The sequence below is a fragment of the Amblyomma mixtum genome, chromosome 3 (genome assembly GCF_055824585.1).
Source record: "Amblyomma mixtum isolate Tamu chromosome 3, ASM5582458v1, whole genome shotgun sequence".
NCBI lineage: Eukaryota > Metazoa > Arthropoda > Arachnida > Ixodida > Ixodidae > Amblyomma > Amblyomma mixtum.
In genome coordinates this window covers 113,580,443-113,607,575 of record NC_143014.1, presented here as the reverse complement: position 1 = coordinate 113,607,575, position 27,133 = coordinate 113,580,443, and the positions used below count along the sequence as shown (strand labels likewise).

The 27,133-nt window shown below is 43.7% G+C and overlaps 1 protein-coding gene across 1 annotated transcript in view; it reads left to right on the top strand.

The window, feature by feature from the left end:
• Window positions 1-26,637, top strand: part of LOC149351446 (nephrin-like) — a 389,383-nt gene extending 362,746 nt beyond the window's left edge. The window contains exons 11-13 of the mRNA XM_089577024.1: window positions 8,235-8,444; window positions 23,750-23,777; window positions 24,101-26,637. Coding sequence (XP_089433150.1) covers window positions 8,235-8,444; window positions 23,750-23,777; window positions 24,101-24,122 — 260 coding nt within the window. The 3' untranslated portion in view covers window positions 24,123-26,637. The remainder of the gene's footprint in view (window positions 1-8,234; window positions 8,445-23,749; window positions 23,778-24,100) is intronic.
• The last annotated feature ends 496 nt before the right edge of the window (window positions 26,638-27,133 follow it).

The window sequence follows — 27,133 nt, the reverse complement described above, 5'->3', positions numbered from 1 at the left end:
ACCTAGCAACATCAAGATGGCAAAAGCAACCTTGCATGAGCATGCAGGCCCGCCACTTGTGAAGGTTCAGGACTTAATGCTTTGCAAACACCAACAACGAGGGCGGTACTTGAACTCTGCACAATACACCACAACATGCAACTCAAACTAACCTCTGGATGGATGCCATGGAGTCAGTCTTATACAGCGATTACTGAGGGGTGTCCCATGAATGATAGTGGCGAGTGGGTTCTAAGCAAAGCTTTCTCATAAAGGAATGCAGTTGTGCATACAATATTTTGCAGGCACAATCTAAGATGTTTAGTTCCAACACAATGAAAATTGAAAAACATCTATGTTCCGAGGATTGTAACAAAACAATGACTATGGCGGGTTCAGTTAATATTTTTGATACAAAATACAGCATTGTTTTTTAATTTTAACATAGTCATAACGTTTAAAAATCACAATTAATTTAATGTTCACTTTCAAAGTTAAAGTAATGTTTTTTTATTTAAAATATGAAGTTGATCGTTAATTTTCAGGTTAATGCAACATTACAATACAAAATATAACATTCCTGTATCTCACATATCTTACATAACATTTTATAACATTATTCGAATGTTCACAGCTGCAGGGCAACGTTGCATACAGCTACAGCTGCCGTTATTAAGGATCAGTCAGAACGATTCTCTGCTATGGCGTCAAACGCATCCACTTAATTATACTTAGGCACTATAACTTTAATGTCAGGTGGACGCCTATGTAACTGTTGTATTGGACGGGCGACTGCGTGCAGGGGCTGATACAAGTGGCTGAAGTTCCCACAGAAGGATTTATTGGTGGAGCACGAGAACTTATAGGCTAGAGACGAAGGCACATAGTTGGGAGACTAGGGCACAAAATGACCAATATACAAGTAAACATACCAAGATAAGTAAAAACACAATCAATGAAAGAAGAATTGAAAGTGAAACATAGTATACAACATATACTTTCTCAGAAGAAACAGGGAGGGCAATAGGTCGTAAACTGAACACTTACAATATGCACCATCTAGCCCAACAAACAGTTCTTCTGAAACCAGAAGACTACATATATCAACAGATATTCACAAACATAGCATTTAACATTTACCACTTTATATATATATATATATATATATATATATATATATATATATATGGCGCCAAAATGGCGGTCCGAGCTCCGGTCGTCAACCCAGGGCAGGGATGACAAGCACCCACTTCCGGCCGGTAGAGACGTAGTTGCGGCAGTACAGGAGACCATCACGAATGGCGAAGTGAGCAGCCTGGCGGCGTAGGGCGCGTGGCACGGGTGCTGCTGAGGGATTGGAGAGAAAACGTACAAGAGTAGATATCTAGGGGTCCTTTTGTTGCTCACTGCCCATGGTATCTTTTGGAAACGATAGCGAAGTCCAACTGACTTGTGAGTGGAAGACATCGACAGGCGGCAGTGGAGAGCGGGACAAAGCGTCGGCACTCGAAGCAAACTTGAGAATGAGGGCAAGGGACCGTCTAATAGACAGCATGACGGCTCTCACAGGGGTGCGGCTGAACAAAACAACCAGAAAAACAAATGGGGAGGTGGAAATGGTAAAGAACTACTTTGAACAGCGATAGAAAAGGGAAAAGAGCGTTAAGCACGGCTCTCGGTGCACACGGAGGCCACCCCCCCCCCCCCCCCACACACACACACACATCCCCAAAGGACGCCGCCGGGTCCGGGCGGGCGGCTTGTATCAAGTATCGTGAGACGCTCGCATGAGACGCGTTCAAGAGACGATCAATACTCACTTGTTAACCGCCCCAACGGCAACTTGCGACCGTGCCATCTGCGTGTTTTTTGCTTGATTACTTCGTTTTGCTCTCCTGTAGGGCTTTTCTACTAGACATCCTGGCGCCCTTGTTCCAATAAATATACTACGCTGTTTCAACCCGTGTCTGCCAGTTTGCTTCCCGTGAAAAAGCGGCATCCGTCGTGGCAAATACTGAGCTAAGCCCGAGCGCGTAATGAGAAAGCAAAAATGAATTTGGGAGAACAAAACAAAAGGGAGAAAGAGCAGAAAAATTAACACAAAAAATATTGAAAGAAAATCTATAACAGAAAAAAATATTACCATACACACACAAAAAAGAAGAAAAGAAGAAAACTATTGATGAAATGTGGCGCCAAACAATTATGACATGGTCGCAGTAACTTGATAAAGCTTGGCGCAGTGCATGTGGTTTCGAGACATGTATGCACGCGCAGGTTAAATCATTCTGAGATTGTCGAGTTAAGTCGATGTTGTTTTAAGTAAATAACAAATTGCAAAGGATATGTAGAAAAATGAAAAAGGCGCGGAAGAGATAAAATAGAATACAAGAAATTATACAAAAAACAAAAAATAATAACATGTGTGCGAAAACCGCGAAAGGTCTGCGGCCCGCGCAGCTGCCGCTTGGTCCCAGTGGACTAGATGATAGACTATAGGTGTCTATTAAGGATAGAACGTGGATGCTGGCAAGAGGTTGGACAAAGGAAGTGCTCATAATATAAACTGGGAGATCCCTAGCCATTTTAGAGTATGGCTGATGTCCTCAAGAACAAAGTCTGACGTATTCCGATTTATAAAACTGTTCAAGACCTATGAGAGGTGCAATTTCCTACGTTGGCTCATTTAGAGAGCCAACGCAGGAAATCTCATGCTGTGTCCTTATATTGATAAAACCGATTCATTGTAAGCCTGCCCGGACTAAGGTAATGCCTTTCCCGTAACTGTTGCCAAAATAAACCTTGAAAAAGCAAACGCGTTTGTCGTAATGCTGTACTAAAACTAGTACCCTGACCCGCTGGAACCCCTACTGAATATATATATATATATATATATATATATATATATATATATATACCGCCGTCGCGGTGGCTCAGTTGTTATTGCGCTCGGCTGCCGACCCGAAAGACGCGATGTCGATCCCTGCCGTTGAGGTCGTATTTTGATGGAGGCAAAATTCTAGAGTCCCGTGTACTGTGCGACGTCAGTGCACGTTAAAGAACCCCAGATGGCAGAAATTTTCGGAGCCCTTCACTAAGACACTAAGACGTCCCAATAGCCTGAGTCGCTTTAATATCCTAAAGCGCATCAGGCTATTAGGAATGTATATATATATATATATATATATATATATATATATATATATATATATATATAGAAGGGGAATGAGGTGCTCGTTCTAAATTCTAAATATTAAAAGTTCTAATATTCTAAATTGATCAACACCTCAAATTAAATAAATTAAAAAAAAATCCCCTGTGCCCCTTGGTTTCTGTGGCTGTTGGCTTCTGTCATATATATATATATATATATATATATATATATAGAGAGAGAGAGAGAGAGAGAGAAACTCTTCATTTAGGTAAACATTTATTGGGAGTCGACGTTTAGGACAAAGCCTATCCTTTTTCAAGACTGAAGTTGCATGATGAAGACCCCTTAAGAAGAGAAGCAAGAACCATATAAATTCAGTCTTGAAAAAAGACAGGCTCTGTCCGAAACGTCGACTACCAATAAATGTTTACCTAAATGAAGCGTTTCTCAATTAGGCATTTTACCTCTAGCAACTAAGTACGTTTATCTTTCTGTGATATATATATACATATATATATATATATATATATATTCCGGAAACTGTTGGCAAAATAAACGTTAAAAGAGCAGTCGCGTTCGTCGTAATACTGTACCTAAACTAGTAAACTGGGCCATTGGAACCCCTACTGAATACAATATATATATATATATATATATATATATATATATATATTTCGTCACAGCGCGCGCACTTTTTCGTTTTCATTTTTCAACGCGCGCTTTTTCTTTTTTTTACTTTATTTTACCCGCAAAGGAGCGCCGGGGGACGCTTTGTGCGCTCTGTGTTCGCGGCGTGTCAGGGGAACACACAGTGCGCGAAATTCGCCTGCCGCGGGTTCGCAGTCGAGCGAAACCGCGCCAAACACCGCCGGCTCGGTCAACTACGGGGGCCCGACAGCTTCGGGTTCGCTCTAACCGAGTGTTGAGGCCACAACAGTTCGTTCTATGTGAGGCACTGTGCCATTGCCCCAATATATATTTTGACGGTAGCACCACCCTCGTTCGTACTAAGCGAGCGTTCGTTATATCTGCGGCTGTTATAAGTGGGCTCGACTGTATATATATACCCTCTGTAAGGTAAAAGCCTGGTCACTCATATTCAGTGGTCCTCATTAGGGAGAGTCCTTTAGGATACACTTGAACATAGACTACAACTTAAAACTTGCGAAGTATGGGCTCAAGGACATGGATAGAAGAAGCGTTTGTGGAAGCATTGTTCCAGAGCAAAAGAAAGATTTGTCGATACGACACATACAGTCGAAGTATTCCTTGCGGTATTAAAATGGTCACTGAGTGAAATCGACTTGTTGCACGCTGTAAATTTCTGCTGTTTAAAAGGAAAGAAACAAGGGTACAAAGAAAAGGTGATAACACATACACTCTAATCCGCAGCAGTGGGCGATGACGCCGATCACAGCTGTATGAAGAAAATTGTAAGAATGAGGAATAGTCCCTTGGTACAGTAGTGGCTGTAAACGACTGACCCAGAAGGCGTGTCGAGAAGCTCTTTTGCTGGGCGACCCCAGAGGCGGCAGTCACATGTCGAAGCTCGATGAAACCACGTAATAAAATAACAGAAGTTCATTTTCGCCAGAAGCAATCACAGAACCCCAACGTGGAATGGCCCACTGCACAAGACTCACCTGAACTGACATCTCATCCACAGTTAGGAATAAACATGACAGAAAACATCTGGTCCTGGAAAGCCAAAACAAACTGTTGAGGCTTAGAACAACGGAAAAAGTTCACTTTACTCATAGAAACAGTACTGCTACAACATACGCAGAAGGTTAAAATAAACACTTCCTTAAAGTGTATTAGCACTCATGTTGTGTGAAGAAGAAAATTTAATTAGGACATAGATGTTCATATAGCACTTTGAAGGGAGAAAAAAGACGGCAGAACTACTTCGTAAATGTAGTCCTTGAGCCAGTTCAGTGGCCGACGGTTCCGCTTGTGCTTGCTTTCTGGACAGGTAGTAGAATGTTCTTGCGGGCTAGTTGATTCATTCCAGATAAAGGTAGGACTGCGCGAATGTGAAAGGACAGGTGAAAGAGGAACGAAAACGACAACACAAGCGCAGACTTCCATTTATTCAAGACTAAAAAGCACACGCTCTATAAGCGATGAACCTATGCGCATGAACATCACTGCCATTCGCACAAGACCTGATAAAAGGTATTTAAAAGCAACCATGACATGAAGGGAAACGACGAAGAATTAATGTAAAGGTGAGCATACAACTAGATACAACTCCGGCCCTGAAGTACAGCCTACGAACAAGATAGGCACGCAGAAGAGATACAATTATACAATTAATGATGGCCTTCTGAAAACGCGATTTCACTCAGTGAAAGCGAAATAGGCTGAGTGCCGACGCAATCTCCACCATTTTTTATGATGTGAAAGGTCTCGACGACCTCCGTTTCCGTCTTGCCATGACATGAAGGGACATGAACGAACGATTTAAACAAAACAGTAGTGTTGCGCAGTACTGGGGTGCATGGCTCTTTTTTTTTGCCCTTACCCTTCCCTTCACAGTTCTTACAATGATGCGCCAGATGACCTCCCATATTGTTCTTTACTGCCACGTTGTTTTCACGTGCCTGTTGATTAAAACATCTGCCAGTCTGCCCAATGTACTCTACCGCATGTGAGGGGAATTTTATACATAATGCCTGAATCGAATTGTGTGAATTTCTTTTCGGGATTCTTATAGCACTGCGGCCTGGTTTTCGTTTCTGTCGACATCAAAGGGCAGACACTACTCAGCTTAATTGGTGCCGAAAAAACCATCCCAACAACATATCGGTTCGCCACTTTTTTGATGTTGTGGGAAGCACGGTGTATGTAAAGCATCACCTGCAGCGGCTTTCTCTTGTCCTTTTCATTCTTCTTTTTATGGCCTTTAAGCTTCTTTAATAGGCTTTCACACGCGGCGATGATGAGATGGGGCGGATAAACAGCTGCGCGGAAACTTGACCTTGCTGGTTAAAGCTTCCCTCTATTTTATGAATGCATGATTTTATTTTTTTTCATCTGTCCTGTCCTATTAGCGCAGTCTTAACTTTTTTCTTCTGGGGGCGATTGACGTCTATGGGACGCCGTCGGCAAGGACTGTAAGGGCTTCGGTAAGGAGCTCTCCAGTTCTGAAGATAAGTGCACTGACCCATTTACACTGGGTGACACAGAATACTGAACATCAGTGAAAGGAAGCATGCTGGCCTCGCCTAGGATAGGATCACTCACAGCACTACAGAGCGGTCGAAAAGGCGCCACTTACAGTCGTGTACTAGATGCGGAGGCGAATGCGGGTGATGTAGACGCCACCTGGTAGACACTGAGGAGCGAATGGGTGCTTCAGAAGTCTCCACTATGGTTGGTAAGGCACGGGAGGCTCAGGATGTGACGTGGCTGGAGCAGTCGGAGTGGTAGCCTGTAAAATGTTTGCGAGTTCCCCCGTGCATGGAAGTGGAAAAGTATCTGGGGCTATGGCCTTGTTAACCTCTCTAATCGACACACAGAAGGGCAGTTCAGATGAGTTTCTGGATCACGGCAATGGTTAAAACCCAATACCATGCATTAAGTTTCTCGATGATGACGTTCCTCTCCAAGCGCTGAAGTTCTTAAGAGATCTTGGGTCGGCTGGCAAGTGGTAAGTGACGTAACTTTTCTGTCACTGAATGAACAGCTGTTCGGACTTTCAACCAACACCTTGTCGCATCGCTGGGAGTAATCCAGTAGCGTGGCTCGTGGTACTTCCAGCAGCTTGATGCTTGAGAAATGTCTTTAGAAGGGCTGTTGATCTATTGTGGAGACAGCTGAGCCGGAATCCACTAGGAAGGTGATGGTAGCTTAATCTACTTGCAGTTGGACAAGCATGCCCGATGGGCCTTGCTTTTGGATCAAGTAGACTTTGTTTTTAGATGCATATTCTTCCGAGGATGGTGCGTGTTCTTGCATTCCTTGTACTGCAGTTCTTCTCCTTTGGTTGCGTACAACCTAGAGATGACCGACGCGTCCACAGTGAGACCTTTTTTTGCTTGCACCGTGTAAATTGTCGTGGGCGTTGTGTGACGACTATATAGCACATATGTGCGCTCTTGCACATATTTTGTGAGGCTGAGAGGAATAGTTTCCTGAATCAAAGAATCGAACTCCAACTAGTTTGGAAATAACACACACTCTGGGCTGATCTACTTGTGAAGTTTCACGAAAACAATAAGGGCTCTAGAAATCACTGTCCACACGTTGAGGGATTGGTTGTTGAGTGTTCGCAGATGTGTGTACTCATGGAGCACGGATGATTATGTACTTTGCGCCTGCGAACTGGCTCTGCTCGAAATGTGATATTTGAACAACATTACTTCAGAGGCGTGAAAAAGTAGTTCATAGCAATATTTTGCGTTAGACCATTAACGATCATCTCTAAACATGTCACTTGAAGTGATCAAAACAGTTAATACGCTCAGTCTTCGACTTTATTAGTTGGCAGGCTGATACTAAGCATGAAAGAACAGAGACTATGCCTTTGACATAACACCCCTGAGTAACACGGTAACTATTTCTGGTGCCACACTGTCTACGATGTTGATTCATGCAAATGTAGCGGGGCCTTTATACGTCAGCTTGAGACAGCTGAGTGTTGCTCAGGATTTTTAGGTTTCAAGTTCCGCAGCTGTAGTTTTATGTGTTTCCGTATTAAGGAAGAATTCTTGTTCTAATTATAGGTATGCGAAGCTTCATCAGTGTAGAATGTATAAAATGGCTGATTCCTGACATGGTGGAGTACATATCTCGCACAAAAAGTTCAGCATCGGTTATATTACATATTGACTTCTGTGTACTGTGAGAGCCGTACCAAGCTTGAGGAGTTTCTCTCTTTGTGGCGTCGCAAGGCACCGCTGATCATAAAATGTCGCGAAAAGCTATGCAAGTCGCCATATCTTTCCTTTCTTTCTCTCAAGTTAGCAACGACTGTATCGGAAGTTCTTGATGCACCTCCTTCATCGTATACGTTAACGGTGCGCTCAGTGCTGCGATACACATTTCGGAGAAAGCTATACCGCTTTCTTATGCCTCTCCTTGCATCTTGTTTCAGCCCAAGAGAGACGCACTCAAGCTCATCCCGTGGTTCCCGACGCCACGCAAAAGGAAGAACAACCGCCGGAGGAAGGCGGCGGCACCAGACAAGAACAAACAGGCTGCTGTCCACCATTAGTGACGCTGGCATGTGCGCTCTCTGCTGCCCTGCTGGTGTTACTTCCAGCTGCTGTATTAATCGGCCTTCGGTTAAGGACGAGATATTACCGTACGTACCCAGCAGACAGTTGCCTCACGCACTGGCGGGAGTGCTTCCATATTTGAATTTCAGATGTAATGCATTGTATACATATCGCGAGCAGACACAGCGAGCAAAGGTTATATTTGCTGTTGACTCTTTATTGGAAAGAACTGGTCGTAAGGTCAAAAGCGTTCACGAGCAAGCATGGTGCCTTTGACACATTTACTAATGGCGACCAGCATCAGAACGAATAGACTCGCCTGTTTTACTTCTGTGCGCTTCAAAGACTTCGAAGTGCAGTCGGTAATTCACTGGTTTCTTCACGTAACAAAAGGTCCATTGTGGCGCCGCCCAGTACCACCTAAAATTTGCAGTACGCATGTACAATCCTCGTATGTGGCTGCAGTACATACGCAAAAGAGCCGAATACTTTCTTGCTCTCTGTGGTATAAAGCAGTATGTGGTTGCGTGAACAAGCTCTGGACTTGCCTGCCCTATTTCGTATACAAGAGAGTGTAGTATTACTTATGTCTACACGAGTGCCAAACCCACAAATGCGTTCCCTGACACATGCAAGAAGTTTTTAAACGGCATTCCTAGCCGGCGTTTAAAACATAGCAACAATACTTACTCCTGAGACCGGTAGCGAGCCGTGGGCACCTGCCGCAGCAACGCGTGTGTTTTTTTTCGGGCCCACGCAAATTCTCACACCGAATGAATATGTTAAAAAAATTTGCTCATATTAGTTAAGTTTTTCCTACGTTTTTCATACTACTGTTATTCTTCTAAGCGCATGTGCATGAAAGTTAACGAAACACGTAAAGGACTACGCAGAGCGTAGGCGTGCCTTTCATGAGATTAGGAAAACAGTTGGCTTACTCATATCAAACTATTAACACGGAGTAAACAAAATGTACAGGACGTCCTAGTCTGCCGAGTCCATTGGCATCGGATGCTCTGCGTGCGTTTCCGTGAACAGCATATGTAAATTTATACCACGCGCTAAGCCGACTAGTAGTCTTTAAATGCACAAGTAAGCAGTGTTGCGACATTAAGGCGAATAATTCCTTCAAAGCATACCATTTTAACAATTTTTGGTTGACGCACAAGCAGCGGAGCTTGAACGCAAAGAGTACACGATAGCAGAGGTGGCCATCACGCACAGTCCAGCAAAGTGTAAGGCAAAATGACACTTGGTGAAGGTGGGGCTAATGACGACTTATCCGCTCCGTAATGAACTCCTACGGGGAGTGTCATCTTTCTATTTACCGAGGCTTATTCCCTGCGCCGACTACTGAACACCTTCAGCCATGGTGATTCACATTTGCTACCTATCTGTGAATGGAGTGATCTCTCACCCTGTTTTCTATTATCGGCAATTTTAGCCTACAACCATGGAGCCTTTCGAGGTTACCTGATAAAATACAGGTCACCTGGCAGTTTCTGGAATTTGAACGGTACACGCAAGCTCACCGTAGCTTCTGGCACCGGGCATAAAGTTTGTCTTTGTTGTACAAGTGCGCATGTCCTCCAACTTTTGACATTTGGGGCACTGCAACGGCCAGGGGATCTTATGAAAGTGCAGGGTGCCTCACGAATCCCTCGGGATACTGTGGTAAACTGCCACATCAGTAACATGCTTTCGCACCGCGACCGTCCGAAGCGCTGAATGCCATTAAGCCGGAGAGTTTATAGCAGCAAATCTGGTGAGTCATCTTCATTAATGCCCAAGTCCACGTCTGACATCACAGTAGCTGTTGATTTGCCCTATTCTTCCTAGAATGAGTGCCCTGGCATATTTCCTAGCATTGATCGACACGTCTCTTAATCTGCCTACACTATAGCCCAGTTAAATACATACAGGGGAAAGCAAAGCTACTGAAGAAACCACGAAAAAGGCCTGATAATTTTATACAGGGGAAACCGCAAAAAGCCGGAAACCACAGCTGGGTGAAATCAACGACACATTGTTTGCTGTCATGTCGCGCTCCTCATGGTATTGTTATATTCGCCTTCATTAGATAATGAACTAAAATGCATTATGAAAAATTTTTATATTCATTTTAGGGCCAAGTGCGTTTCGTTACGTTCTAAAAGGGGTTAAGAAAGAAGCGATCCAAAATTTTATATCAGTGTACCTCCTCTGCCAGACCTTCTTTCCGGCGTTTAAAGAAAATGTGCAAAGTATGGAAACTGTCACGTGACTGCGCTCATGCGGCACCATACTGGAGCAATCTAAACAACGAATTTAATAGCGAAACATGCTCACTGACCGTGCCCAAGTGAGTGGCCACCACTCAGTTAGACGGTGTGCGCATTGATACATATAAAGAAAACAGAGGCTACCCTCAATATGCTAGTTCACTGCTTTTCCTTCCTTTTTTGTTTTGTCTCTGCGATAGCACAGTGAAAGCTCTGTCTGAATTAGCTGTCGGCTGCGCGACCATCAATTATCGCTGATAACGGCGCGCGCTTTCCATGTTCCGGCAGAAAGTGCTCTGAGAGTGGCGTCGGCTGCTCGCTTCGAGACAGGGAGCGAACACGCATTGTTCATTGAAAACGTGTTTGGCAGCGCAACAATAGCGTGAAAGTTCAACTACGTTTTTCTTTCTTTTATATTTTTCGGGCTTTCTTTAAGTACTAGAAAAAAGCACCACGCATCCTTAGCTAATTAAGCAATTCGGCGTAACATCAAATGCATTGCGAGAAGGGCCCCACGGCAAGAAACAATATGTGGTTGGCCTTACCAAGCTGGGATGCACCGCTTTTTTCAATCTTTGATTGAAGTGACGTGAAACACCCTATATAAAAAGGTTCACGGCGGTGATGTAGACCTGCTTGTCCTCCCCTGGGCCAGCCTTTAATTTTTATTCAAGACTGGTTCCTATGGAGCCTTCCAGTTGAGAGTTTCGAATGTTTCTTGCCGCCATGGGCATGCGGGAATTTTTGCAAGTATGAGCTTGGATACTGTACTAGGCTGGCTGCGACTATAGACTACAACAAAAAGCTTAATGGCGACATATTCGCTTGCGCCCAGCCTTGGCAGGCAGCCGAGTAAGCGGTCCATCTGTAACTGCTTTCGACGGTGTGTCCGCTATAAATGCGCTAGTGTTGCAAAATGAACTAGAAAAGGTGCAGATAGCTATCGATTGGCACCCCTCTTCTTTCTGATACTCTTTCTGAATAGTTAAGTTGCTTAAATGATAAAAATGCCCGCAGATGTTTGACACCGGCCACATTCTATTTTTTTTTTGCTGTCCGAAACAGAAACAAAAGTGACCTGGAGATGTAGCACAGGTGACAGGCTCTCCGAAGCTCAGTCGAAAGCATCACCGGCCATCATCAGGAGATACACGTCAAAAATCTATCGCGTAAGCAAACTTGCCGGCGTTCATTTTCAACTCTTAGTTTCCCTACCATCTGCTTGGACGAAATGAAGGAGGACTGCACAAAAGCCAGGCTTATCCATCTCCTGAAAAAGTCCGAAGCACACCAAGTTTTGCTCTTCCAGTCTAATTGAAACTTTGGCTGATTCTTCCGGGCCAGTCATGATGACCGTAACGTGGTACGACAAATCCTCTTTCCCCACTGTGGCAGTTGTACCAATGCATTCGATACATGCACGCGCCTCTGATTGGTGTAGCCATCTCTGCCGTCCTAAATGAAGACAGTTATTGAAGCCTCAGTTGCCACGACCCTTTGCAACCCCGACCCTTTCTGCCTACACGACTCTGCATGGACAATATGCACCTTCGAATTTACTCCGCGTTCGTTTTGTAGAGGAAACCTTTCGGACCAGCTTCTCTATCCCATTGCGCTATTGACGAAACCCTTCTGATCTGTTTTTTGGTTTGTCCGGTGTCAGAGATCTCATGGCAGAGCCGCTGGTTTAAGCACTCTTCCCCGCCTATATGTATCACCGCTCCTGTCGGAAACTTGACCCGTCCTTTAGCCACTCCATACAGCTGACGAGGCTCATGAGACGAGGCTTTCACTCGCGCCTCTTCATCCCTCGTCGAACGCGCCAGTTCCTTCAGCTTGGCCGGTGAACGTGCAAAAGGTAGAGTGGAAATGAATGCAGAATGAGCTCTTGTACACTGGAGAAGCAAAGAGAAGTAGCACCAGGTCTGAGTTGCCTCCAAGGATAACAAAGTTACATTGAGGAGCAACAGAAGCAGTCTAAAATTAATTGCAGGGCGTTGGTGTTGTGGGGTTTTAAATTGGGGAGATTAATCCGTTCTCCCCGCTTAACTGCGGTTGACAGTTCAAAACCGCGCGGACCACACCCCGTGGTCGCGAGCGCTACCGAGCACTTGCCGACCACGGCGGGCCTTGCTCTGCGGGAACAAAGGAACGACACACTGGCTGACACAAACAAGGCATTTATTGCTATAACAACAATAACGCCAGCTAGCAACAAAATACACTGAGGAATCTAGGATGTCCGACTCACCAGCCCAGTTACGAGCAAACGTTCGCCCACCCTAGGGCAAAGGGGAAGCTCCGAGGCCGGACGGGACGGGGTGACGGGAGCATATTCCGGCCACGAGGCGCCCGTCGACGAAGAGCGGAGCGGCGCTCGACACGTCCGCGTGCTTTCCCGATGCCGAGCAGAAGAGGACCGTCTCTCCCCCGCGCGCGCGCAGCAAAACGCCATCCGTGGCGCTGGTGTCGCTGCGACACGAGCGCCCTCCACTGTTAGTTAAAGTAACACAACTAAGGAGAGCGCGTTGCGGGGGAGCTAACCACAAGGAACGAGTTGAGGGGGGAAAGCGAACCGGGGACGAGGGCGTCCTCACATCGTAGAGGCATGGAGAGCTATTATCTGTTTATTTTATTTTCCCATACTCTCGATCTCACCCCAAAGCGTGCCGGACAGGCAAAAACAACTGTTTATTCTTCGCATGTAGTACAAAAAGCAACATGATGCAATAAAAACAATACAAATAGTAAAGTTCACAAAATGCGATAGAAAACGAAGCAGAAGAAAATGAACAGCACGAGAACACCATAGACAAAAGCAGAACGGGAAATGTTGCAATAATAACAAATGTATTCAATTTATATTGTATATATTGCCGTTGTTACATAAAAGAGAATCTCGAACAAACGTAAGAAGCGTTCAAAATTTCTTGCGATGAGCTATTGGAGTGAAATCAACTGGGGTAATAAATATGCCTGTTTCAGTGACAAGTTTAGTTCATTCCATTTTCTGATTACCCGAGGAAAAATTTAGTACCTTAATGTGACACTAGAAAAAAAATACTCAGCGCATGCTAATGTTGTCGTGTTATTCTATATTACGAGCATGAAATTTTTTTCCATGATATCAATGTGATGCTGAGGATGCAGAATTTCTAAAAAGAATTTTAGCCAAGCTTGTTTTGCTCTTGTCGATAATGTGTTAAGGTCTGAGCAAGATAATACCTGTGAAGGGGATTTAGTACGACAAATTTATTGTGAGAGAACATGATTACTTTTCTTTATGGGTCATCAGGTTTGGCTATGCTGATAGCGTATTTTAAAAATAGGTCTCATAAAGGTCTTCTAGTCCAGATCTTACAATGCTCTTGCAAAGGTTTGCAATATTCATTGGAGCGAGCTTTAAGCGCCTTTTTCGATAAAATAGATTTCGCGGTGCAGTATTATAAGTTATGGGTGTTTTCTAATTCAGGTTTGACGTTCACATAATTCCTAACCATATCTGTTGACAAACCTTCCAAAGAGGCTTGCATTAATAATTTAGGTGTAGTGAGAGGGTTGTTTTTTTGTGATTGCCACTGATTCATTGACATGAATAGATGTTTGCGGCTTGGAACACTACTCGGCAAGCATGTTAAAGGAATCAGAAAGAACGAGATGGTTGCTTTGGCTGTTATTTCTTTTTATATGTCGCCATCATTCATGAAGAGTTAACTTTGCTCCCTATATTATTGGTTGTACTCTTAATAAAGATCAAAACAGGAGTGTTGTGTAACTCCAGTAGTGACAGGGGCGACATAAGATGGCATACAGTCGACCATAACAAATTGGAAGCAGTGTGTTAAAAGATATTTTATCCAGGCAGGAGCTTCTCGCTTCCCTAAGACCTGTTCTAGTTTTGCAGTTAGCTTTGGTGTGGCTCCCGCAATTAAAATCTTTACAGAAGCAAAATTATGTTAATTTGAGAATGGTTATTTGTGATGTGGTGTTATGTTGTCAATTTAGGAACAAGAGGACCAAGCTGATAAACTATCTGTTAGTTGAGTGACGCCGGATAGGCCAGCTCGAAAACCGGGCTCGTGAGGGGATAGTATGTTTTTGCGTTCTAGAAACACAGTTCCATGTTTGAGCATAATATGGTCTAGTATTACGCATGAAGTGCTAGTTTGCAATATAGGCTAGAAGTTTGCAACGTTTATTCTGTCATCTAAAGTGGTATTATCTTCGCCTTTTTCCAGTCATGCAGTAGATTAGAAGTTGAAATTTGTGGAAAAGATTCCAGATTCTGGTGTCTGCTATTATTAAGGGATCAAGCACCGAGGTACAAGGCGGTGGAAAAGTGTACCGTTGTTTTTCGAAAGGGCTGGCTGAAAGAAATCACTGTATTTACCCGTCGTTCTAATTTTCTGTTTTGGTTTGGTTTGGTTTATGGGGTTTAACGTCCCAAAGCGACTAAGGCTATGAGGGACGCCGTAGTGGAGGGCTCCGGAAATTTAGACCACCTGGGGTTCTTTAACGTGCACTGACATCGCACAGTACACGGGCCTCTAGAATTTCTCCTCCAAAGAAATTCTAGCCGCCGCGGCCGGGATCGAACCCGCGTCTTTTGGGTCAGCAGCCGAGCACCATAACCGCTGAGCCACCGCGGCGGCACCGTTCTAATTTTCTCTTTGGTAGTTGCTTGTTGTCACTTGAGTAGTGCGTAGACGTTTCCAGAATCTATGTGGACTATTTTTCAAGAATTTAGGAAAGGTGACATTTCAGTAGTACCATTTCGAGTATATTAGCTTTTCCTTAAATGCCGTAACAGCAGACTAACAAGGTTATGGAGGGTTTCTGGTTATTTTTGTCAGCCTTGCAAAGCCATTTTACGCGCTCCTTAGCACGTATTACTTACTTACTTAGCATGCAGTTTCTTTTATTTATTTGCAATATACCTAATTACTCAGCTTAAGAAAACGCCTTTGCATTTTACGGCAATGCTCACAGAGTAGGACGAAGTCGCAATAAATTTAGGTCAGTGGATTCCTCAGAAACTCTTTCCAAGAAAGAATGGAATTCATGCGAAAGATAAGTTATTATGTTGGCGTCATCCGCCCTGTTAGAGTTAACAATTTTTTTCTCAGACAAGCTAGTATTGCACTCATCGAGAGGGAATATGCGCATAAGTATACTGGTGTCCGATATCCCTTCGATAATGTCCATTTGTGCTCTATATAGAGGAAAATGTTTGGTAACAAGTATAAGGCGAGGGTATTTTCTTTTGTACCTTGAATGCGAATTAGGCGAATCGCAAAATGGTTTCTGCCAAGGTCGTCGGTGAAAAGATAACTTGGGTGCTGTCATCCAACGTAGTTATGTTGCTACAGCTAAAGAACCCCCGTGGATGGCATTTATTGATATTAAAGGGGCGTTCAAGTACGTAAACCACTCCCAAACTAGAAAAGATGTGTGTGGTTCAAACAGGGACGAAAACTGAGACAAAGCGACCGCAAACTTTCAAATGTGGTTTTGTTAGAGCTGCCACGTCAATAAGTTGATGTCCCTTGCACTAAAAATTAAGCAAGAACCATCTTTGGCGCTTCACAAAACACTCAAAGAACACTGAAGAAGACTGAATAACACATGTACCGGATAAAGCAGGGTGAAAAGAGAAACCTTCCGGCAAGAAATGAAATTTCTTTATCTAGTAGGGCCAATGAGGGATCGCTTCCGCGTGTTTGGCGGCCTGCGCGATGTATCGCAGAGACCTCAATTAACTCCATTCAGGTATTGATGTTATACTAGAAGGAAGGCTTGAATATTCGGTGAAGCAGTATGCGACATTACACGCTAGCACCGCACGTTGAGAAATATGGCCAAGCTTGTCCGATACAGCTGTGACCAGCAAACGGCGTCCGTATATTACGGCGGTTTTTTCCTGCGCTGTCTTTTGAGCTCCGGTCCCTCAGCCTAGATGACTGGCTTGCTTGGACGACACCCCTTTGAATTGATGGCATTGACTAACTGAAAAACTTAAAAGCCATGAATGTCGTATCCCTTTAGATCAGCAACAAGCTTTCTCTGGGTGCTCAAAGTTGTATGCCATCATCGATTTTTATATGCCTGAGGCTGCTTACATCCGCAACGAGCGCCTGCATTAGCGACGGGTGCCCTATTATTTGGTTTCTAGATTTAGAAAATCGAGCATTGCATATGAGATGTTTATTACACGTTAATTTACGAATTTATTGGCAATAAAAAGTAGCACTACTCATTCTGCGAGAACGTGTGAAGCTTTATGCCTGCCACTCTGCGATGTCTGCCTTCAGAGTGATGTACAAAGCAGCGTGCAGGTGTTGCGTGGAGTAGTGAACTCTATGTTTGACATACTGGTGTTTGGCCTTTCCTTTAAATTATATTCACGAATTATCCAAATCTTGTAGCCTACGTTCATATCCACTAGCTACCCGTCTATCTGCCAAAGTCAAGGTTCTTAACATTTTTGATATCGTTGAAATGGCACTGACACTGCAGCACCGGTTGAATCTTTGCGCCATGCTGTTATTAGAACTTAAAAAACTGCTCCGGATTTACCTATTACCATCCTTCGATGAGGATGGCTAACTGGGATTGAGAGGAAAGACACCCGTGATCATAGATCAACGCAAAAACGTTTTGCGTTGAGCTAACGGGATACTCTTCATGCATGGGTGACTGTAGAAAGGGTGCTTGACGTGAAAGCTAATGCCCTGAAAACATAGTCTCATCTCAGAGAACATCAGGCTTGCTCTGCTTTTTCACCCCGACAAAATCCGCATAGCGATAACAGCGTATTTATACGTTACAAATAGAGCCTAAAGCTTTGTAACATTCTTGTTTAGAAAAGAAATTGCAGAACCCAGGAGAAGAAATTACAGAACCCAGGAAGTGGCTATCAGGTTCCTGGCCGCCGCGGTGGCTCAGTGGCTATGGTGCTCGGCTGCTGACCCAAAAAACGCGGGTTCAATCCCGGCCGCGGCGGCTAGAATTTCTTTGAAGGAGAAATTCTAGAGGCCCGTGTACTGTGCGATATCAGTGCACGTTAAAGAACCCCAGGTGGTCGAAATTTCCGGAGCCCTTCACTACGGCGTCTCTCATAGCCTTAGTCGCTTTGGGACGTTAAACCCCACAAAACCACAAAACCAAACTATCAGGTTCCTGCAGAAAGCTTGTGGCTGAAAACACAAGCGAACCATGATAACTGACTCCTAAGAAACGGCGATTATGTTTAAACTACGTCATGCACACCATCAATCCTTATCGCCTTAAAACACTGTTGCAGCTCATTTCACTGTGTGGTTATTGACCGATCCGCTGGCTCACTGTAGACCTGTTCGGAAGTACCCATGCTGTCTTTTGTGCGGAGCCTCTTTAACTAGCTTTAATCCTTGGGTGCCTATAAACGCTATCGCATAACGTCAGGTATCTCAGACTGCCGTTTCTCTTCCTTCTTTTCCGTGTTAATTATGAACGGTGTCTTGTGGCTCTCAGCAGACACCCTATTATGCATAGATTGCATGCAAATTTCTAACCGGCTGTCATGTTCTTTTATCTATTTAATTAGGTTTACTGCACTAGCCTCTCAACAGACTGTGGCGCTGCCTAATGCAGAGTGCGGCGGGGTAATCTAGAGAGAAAATAAAATTTAGGCGTTTGGAGCGTTTAGGAAAATGCAGACAGAGTTTTTGGCCTTCAGAAGGCGACTATACTTCATGTTTCGCTGGAAAATCAAGCTTTCTTGGATATCGCTAAATGTAAGCAGCTGTCGATACACTTCTGCTGAAAGCTTTCGGAACGAACAACTTCCGACGGCGTGGGAAGAAAATAAGACGGCACAGTGCAGGACCAGCTCCTAACACAAGACCAAAAAATCTGCCAAATATTTTGTACAGAGCGACTGGCACCGGTGCGCTAAAATTCCGCAAACTTTTTTCCGCTAAAATTCCGCAAACTGTCAAAACAGCCAGATTTCGCTTCCCCTGAGAACAGAGAAAGGGCTTGGCATGAGACTCGAGACATGGACGTTAAATTTTTCGGCGGGCGGTATTCTGTATTAACTTCATTACGCACCTGTCTGGCGAACAAGATAATCAACGTCCCAAGATGCCGTGATTATACAAAACTGTACAGATACCTCGGTGCCACTTTTGACGATAACAACTGATGACAACCATTCCTTGAGCATGTACCGCACAGATCAAAATAATTTGAAATTCTTATACATTCGGATGTGGCTTTTGTCGTATTTGCAGTTTTCGTATTCAGCTTGAATATACCAGTCAACGCCGTGCATATACCTTGATACGTTTTTTTAATTGTCAAAATCAGCTTTGTCCGTGTCATTGAAATCTTCCACTTTGTGCTCTCCGACGTAGTTGAGGAGTGGCGTTTTTAAATTCTCTGAGTACGTGGCATGGTTTTCTTTTTCCACGTTGTTGAATTCCACGTGTGTGTTCGCAAAATTTGTACTTTTACCCATGCTACAAAAACTTAGGTGTGGCGGTTCCTCGTCTGGAGTTTTTGTAGGTTTGAAACAGGCGGAGTAGCTAAAAGGATGCAGTAAGAGACAAAGAAGAGAACAGGACATAAACGAGTTTAACAAGTTTATTGACGAAATGATCAGACAAATACAATTGTACCGCAAGCGACACTGCAAATTCGAAATATAGTGTTTGAATGGACAGTCCACAATCTTTCCAACAAGCAGAAAAGACGGTTAAAAACCGTAAAAGCTGGGGCTAGTTGCTATGGCATGCCTGAACTAATAAACGTATGCAGTGAAAAGAAACTGGTATCCCAGAATAACACAAGGTCTGTGTGCCGCTCTTCCATTCATGTCGGTTTCACTGCGCTAATTTCTTACCCGACGTAGAAAAAAAGCAGCACAAGCAAAGAATCAGACACGTTGATCGGCAGGTAATGCCATTCCTTATTCTTCAATAAATAGGCAGCCACTGATTCATTTTCACAATGCCTGCTTATCTTGAAAGCCTGAAACGTTTCCGGCGCCATTCGAGCATTTAAGTGGAAGGAAAAATTAAATTTTATTACGAACAAAATATAAACGGCCTGAGAAGTATCCAATAACGGTAAAACTGAGATCACTATGTACGCCACCCTTTATGTCGGTTCTAAATAAATAAGCATAATGTGCCAAATTTTATATTTGTTTCCTGTAATTTCGGACATGTTGCGAATGCAGTGTTTCACATCGATTAATTTCCAAGGCAAGCAGGCTCCTCCATCTTTGACACCATCGACGTCTCGATCCTGTGCGCAGAGGGCAAACTGCTGCATGCGGATGAGAATGTCATCGTCATCTTTGCAAGAAAAAGAATTCGTGGAGATAGCACTCAATTGCTTTTATTTTCTATTTCTTGTTGCTCAAATAGTCATAAAACTTATGAACCGCTAACAACGATAAAGGGAGGCTGGCTTCCCATCAAGATTCGCGGATTCGCTGAATGTGGAGCTCGGGCCGTGATTTTCTCTCATTTTGTCCATTCAAAGGCCCTTATGAGGACATGTTAAGAGGACGTCTGTAGGGGCTCATTGATTGTGCGTGAGTAAACTAGATTTAGCGAGTATTTTTTGCAAACAATACGAACGCAGAGCGCGAAGAACGACACCAGACAAAGCGCTTCTGGTCTTAGTCTAGTGTCTAGTCGTTTAGGGCCTTGTATCCGTCTTGTCTTTTCGTATTTTTTTTACAAAAACTAAGGGCTAAATCTAATTAAAAGAAGACGTGGCCTTTGTAGTTCGAGTGACAATAACCAACACCTGGTCACTTGCACTTTCTCTGGTGTCGTTCTCCGTGTTGTCAGATAGTATTATTTGCAAAGACTAAGTCTTAAATCTAATTAAGAGAGAACCTTTGCTTTGTAATACGGGTAACAATAACCTACTCCTGGTAATTTGTGCAATCTGAAGCACTTATAGATTATCAAGGCTTGCTCCATTGAGCCTATGTTACACTATCAGGTGCACCGAACGGGCATGAAATTTCACTTTACTTGCCAAAGTAAAAATGCCTTATTGACTATCCCAGTTCAGCCTCAAGGTGTTATGAAATATCTGTTAAATCAGGCTGTAAACGCATGGTGTTCGTGAGGGCGCTTGACGCACGCAGTTGCGAGGACACATAGAATTCGGCTTGAAAGTCTGCTTCGTCGCTTTGAGATTTCTCGTTGTGCAAGTCTCACCTGGTTGTCAGCGTGCGACTTTGTGAACGCACAATGTGCGTTTTGTGCTGCACTTTATGCTTACCCCCGGTATTGCGAAAAACATGCTCTGGATGTAGTGTTATTCCGGCTGATTCTTTCAGAAGAGCGATGATTAGCTGCACGTCATTTACGCTCCGTTGTTCTATCTGCAGACTGCGCACGCATTCTAACCTGAAACAATGAAGCCAGGACAACTATAGCCTACTTGGTTGTGGTTCTTGTCAACCCCCGCCGCTCGAAGAACTTCGGAAGGAAGTCCACGACTACTACAGAGCTTCGGCCGTAGCGAACTAGGAGATCCCTACCATTTTCTGTCCGCTGATATGACTGTAGTTCGGGAGTCAGTCTTCCCTGCAGGGTGATGATGAATGCGAGGCTATGAAAAGACCGGAATTCAGGAAGGTGGACGGAAATTTTATGTAGAGGCATTTACATGGCAATGTGCAGAGCAAATGGTTCCAACAGGATAGAAAATCACGCGAGTGAATACATTTCAATTCAGTGAAGTTTCCACGAGAGGCATCCTCCGGGGCTTAACCATTCGCAGCAGCCGGCAAATTTTGGCGGACCACTTGAGGTCCAAGTGTCGGCCGGACGGCAACGCACTTGTTCTAAGACCCCATAGGCCCAGTTATCCATCACATAAAGCGCGAGCGTGGATCAGCTTTTCTGTAGCGAGAACCGCTGAGAAATGAGTTCGCTGTCCATGATGATCCTTGTCAGGTGGTCCAGCCAAGCACCAAAGGAGCGATAAAGCTGTACGGCAACACTTGCCATTGTTCATTGGCCACTGAAGCAATGCTTCGTACAACCGACGCCATGATAAGCTCATACCGTCACAGTCGTCCCCTTGGCAGTTGCCCCTTGACTTTCCTCCCCACGTTAGGATCCTTCCCACGTTGGAAACTTTTCTGAATTCCGGCCTTTCGTGTGAGATTCATCGAGTATTCCAAGGAAGGTCACAAATGCGGCGAACTACTCTACCTGAATCTGTCTCGGCCAGGTGTGCATGGCTGTGTTCGCCCGCTCTTCTTATTCAGTCCTAAAGACCCGTCCGGCTGCCTTCTCCCAATCGCTTTTGTGCGCATAAGCTCTCGTTTCCCATGCACCGGTTGAAGGATATACTGTTGCCAAGGGCATTCTGTTTCTTTTCTGCTTCTCTTTGCTACGTTTACTAATGTTGGTCAATGTTGGTTCCTTTGCAGCTGTATGGTCGCGCTCAAGTGGATGTCAATGAGTAATTACTCCCTTATTACTAATGTTGTTGCACACAAAATATGTCTGGGCTCTATTTGCACCTAGCCATAAAACATGATTAATTGTGCCGAAGAATGCACTTCGGCTTCTTGCTGCTAGGAATATTGAACACAAAAATGAGTTTTTCCTTGAATGAAAAATTATGCTGTATTTTGTGAACTTTGCGGGCTTCTGAATTTCTCAGTAATTTTTGAAAACTAGCATCGAAACCAAAAACCGTATTTACACAAGATCCGGCTGTTTCGCGGGGCAGAACTTATTATGGCAATTAATTTAATTTGTGGTTTCGTAGCCAGTGTACACCAAACATTGTACACTTGGAAGTAAATGTTTCCCTTTCTCTCCTTTATTTTGCCCTTTATCAGTTTTGAGAAGCCTTTTTTATGCAAGTGCGCAGCTTTTTTGCCTTTGCTATTGAGAAGCTGTGTAAAACTATTCTAGTCAATCAAAATTATCCGGATGTGCTCGGCGCATGATGAACTCAGATGTTTTTGCGCCATAAAACCCAAACCAACGCACACACAACACAACAAAGATTTCTTATGCTTTGCCTATGTGTCGTGTACTGGATTTTGTTCTCCGATGTATGTTTTTGTTGCAGGGCCACATACATTCAAGCAGGTTTTGCTCTTCGTCTGTGGTCTATTTTCTAAGTTCATGTCAAATTTAAATGATTAGTAATTCATATCTTGCAATTCGGCTTTCTTCAATATGTATTTCATTGCTATCATCGCGGCCAAGTCACTTCGGAACACTTCTCAGATGTGTGACACTATTTCTCATGAAGGAGGGAATTCTTCCAGAGCGAGTAGCTTGTAACAGCTGACAAACAAATGTGCTGCCTGTAGAGATGTGTTGGGCAGTGGCTGACGGAACAGCACGTCAGAACCACGTCGTGATCGCAACTTGGTGAATTATTTCGGTACATTGCTCCTGTTTATTGCGGGAGACGACGCAGGTTACATGTTTTCCGCGCTGCTTAAGCCAAGATATCTTTCCAATTCTCAGGTTCGCGTGGTGCCTTAATGCAATTAGAGGCGTGATGGCGGTGAGTCCGAAAAGTTCCTTACTAGGTACCGCACTTTGGTCGTCAACTGAAATCCAATGCGTTTTAACAGCCCGATATCAGCGATCATGTAAAAGTGGTTAACATTGCTGAATTGGAAGCATGATGACAGCGAGCCCGAAAAATGCGTTTTAACAGCCACACACATGATATCAGTGATCATGTAAAAGTTGCTAACATTGCTTAATTACAAGCATGATGACGGTGAGTCGGAAAAGTTCCTTACTAGGTACAGAACTTTGGCCGTCAACTAAATCCAGCGTGTTTTAACAGCCCTACACTTGATATCAGGGGTCTTGTAAAAGTGGTTAACATTGCTGCTGTATTTCTGGACATTGACACCTAGTAATCGTTTACAGTCTTTATAAAATGTAATTGAAAACAGAAATTGAAAGTAATAATTTTCTTACATCCAAAAACAGACTAATTTACCGCTCGCCCTTCTTCCCTGATTCAAAGAAAGTTATTTTTTTTTTACACTTTGTTATTCTTGGCAATTATTTGAGAGTGCCTACTTCTGCGACTGTAACCACTAAATACTCTTTTGTTTACATTCATTCTAGGCCGCCGGAGGCGACCACCAGAAATATAGTAAGTAATCCGCCGAAACTTTTTATTTCATTTGCACGCTTTAAGTAGTTCAAGCTGCAAACGAATATTTCGCTATCGAATTTTGTGATTTGCTTAAATAGACTGATATACCTAGCCGAGGCCTTCTTAAAATGCTGGTATATTAGATGTATGCAGAAATAAATATGGTACGTAGACATGTCAGGAGTCGTACATACTCCTTTTACATTTGCCGATTTTAAACTCAACAGCTCACGAATTAAAAAGGGTGCTGATTTTTAGTAACTGAGTAGCAATGGCCGCCTTCTCTTTGGTCTCCTTCTTTCACCTTTTTATTCTTTCAGCAGCCTTCAAGAAGTCAAATGACAAACGGCCGACGAGGCTGAATGTGTCCAGCAGCCTCCTGACGTCGAACGTCATTAAAGTGCACGTGCTCAACTCTACGACACTTGAGAACAACCATCTGTGATGTAACAGCGCGATATCGGCGGACCCTTTCGAAGGCGAAGCAGGTCAGAACAGCGTTGACGCATGCGACTTTACCAGTGAAAAAACAGGGGAGAAAGACGAATGCTACAGGACGAAAGAGTTCCCACTTCACCTGATACCAGTTCATCAGTCGTGATGCGCTAAGTGGGCTGCAATCGTTCACAAATGAATGCCTGCGGGATTGTTGGGCGTGGTGCCCGCAGCTGCTGCGGACTGGCGAACAATTTGCTCCAGCCGGCGTTTTGGTCAAACGTCAAGCAATACCAGTGAGCTCGTGCGCGCGATGTGTGCGAGAGTGTTGTGTGTTCAACGCAGCGTCGTCAGCCCTTGGCAGTGATTTCGACAGTGCAAGTTTCCTTCTGTCGATTTTTAACGCTACTGCAACGATGATACCGTGTATGGGTACAAAGTGCCGACGTTGTGCAACAAGCTTCAAATAACGTGAGGTGCAGGGTTGAACATACAAATTGTTACGTTGTGTTCATGTTGTCGTTGTTGTGAGAAACCAAGTTATTGCCACGTAAAAGGAACCTAGAACAGACTCTCGAGTGTCAGAGATAAAGAGGAGCTCTATAGTCTTCGTGTTCCAAATTCACACTGGTCATTGTCGCGTGGAGGGGTTGTTACAAAAATGCCGCGCAAGTGAATTTTTAAGGCCGGCAGACTCTGTTTCTCTTCCGCGACAAAGCTAGATGCTATGTCGGCATTGTAAATATTTATTTCATTGTGATCTCACGGACTTCCTAGTCATTCTGCTCGAAGAGGTAAGTTTCACCATAGCATGTTCACAAGATTGAATAACACAATGTAAATAGGTGTTGAACGACTGAAAGCGATAGGTAGTGTTTATTGCTCGGTGTGTCATTATTACGTGTGCGGCAAGAATGTGACGTTAAGTGTCGTGTCAAGCTGGAGTGCTCGTTTTCTTAATGTAGAGCACTGGCAAATGCTGTAATAACGCTGCTCAAGGGATGTGCCGCCGGACGTTCCTTGCTGTTATAGTACCCTAACGATGCTTCTACCAACGTCATTACCGTGGTGATGTTGGTAGCTTCTGGGCAGTCTAACGTTGTCAAGATGGCTGACTTTCAGTTCTCATGGATCAGAAACGCTTATTGAGAGACCTTGCAATTTTATCTTTCACTCCTGGTTTGCGCTCATCCTTCATTGGTGCAGCTCTAGACAGCTAAAATTTAACGCATCACTAGGAACGCAAGAAAGGAGGTAACTGTAGCTAGCGCTTTTACTGTTAATGACTATGCTTTTTTGTCCTTGGGTACGAAGTGAGAACGAAGGTAATTTGCTGAACTTTCGACTAAATCAAAGGCCAATCCTGAGTGCTCGACCCCAGCATTCGTACTTTCAGGTGTCTTCTAAGTGTTTAATAGGATTATAATTTACTCACAAATTCCGAGCGATGTTATTACGGACCACACATTGAGAAAATGATACCTCTAGACGTGGTTCTAGGAACCTAACAATAATATTGCCCGCCGTTTTCGTTCTTTTCACAGCGTTTATTTTATGAAGTCGGCTTAAGCCACTGCGATTTGTTTTTGTGACTGAAAAAGAGAATGCTACGACGTTAAAGCAACAATCTTCGCACATAACTTCATCACAAAAACAAAACTTCGAGGCGGCCATTAAAAATTTATATCAAGTGACGTGATCTCCGCTTCTTTTGCTTAACGGCGAAGTTTATCTCATCGACTGTTTCAGAGCATGACAATAGACCCCAGATGCATGTAAAAGAGATGTAATTACAGACAGTATTAAACAACTTGACAGAGAAAAAAAATTTACTGTCGAACTGCAAAAAGAGGATCGAGTATCCCCTGAAAAACTCAGATTGGTCTTATAACGCAAGTTCCCGGGCTCATTTTGTTATCTATAACGTTCGGACTCTTATTCGTGTAAGCTTATGCGAAACTTCGTTCTGACTTCTTCAGCGCAATAGCGGACTGAGAAGAAGTAATTGCAGCGGATGAGCACTTTTGACCCAAGCAAACACCAAATTAACGACATCACTCAAAACGAACTCACGTGTTCACGAAAAGCAGAAATGAGGGTCTTCACATTAAGAATACTTATTGCATTTTTCTTTTCAAAGTGTGTTTAAAACGTCCGTTGTGCTGTGTTGTCGCGACAGTGTTTGTATCTTTGAAATGTTATCCATGATAGATGTCCTTTACTTACACCACTGGAATAAGTATGCTATGAAGACTGCAGTACCATTTTCGTGTCCGACGCACTGCTATAAAATGAGGCCTATTTTACTACATTTATGCCAAGCTGTCCCGCTAGAGTTTGAACATAAGCGGCTTGATGATATTGGCATATTTTTTTTAGTGTAACAATCAACCAAAATCAATAAATTCAACCTGCTTGTTGGGTGGAGGCTCTGGCAGATTTCTTGAAAGTTACAAAACCTAATGCTGCAATCTCGACTATTGGAAGAACCCACTATTTGAACTTCAATACGTCATTCCGAGCTCAAGTCCTGCACGTGTTCTTTCATCTTTTAGTACTAAGCTCGAAGAACGAATGTGAAACATGCATGAAGTGATAATACGCTAACATTTAAGTATTTACCAAGTCACTTTTTGCCAACTCTCACTTGTTTATATTGAGCACTGTGAATTTCAGACGGATTCCTGAATACCTTCTTATGTGACACTAATTCGAAACTGAGGCATTCATGGCGCAAGTGAGCCAACGCTGCCTCTATATTGTTTTATTCTTAAAGCTTGTTGTCTGGAAATAGTGATTCCTTCATTGTGTATTTGTGTAAATTGCTTATAGTCACCTCTGATCGCCAGAAGTGGCTAAAGCTGGCCACAAGCTCAAGTTATGAAACTTACGCCCAAGTAGCAGAGGGGAGATTTAAA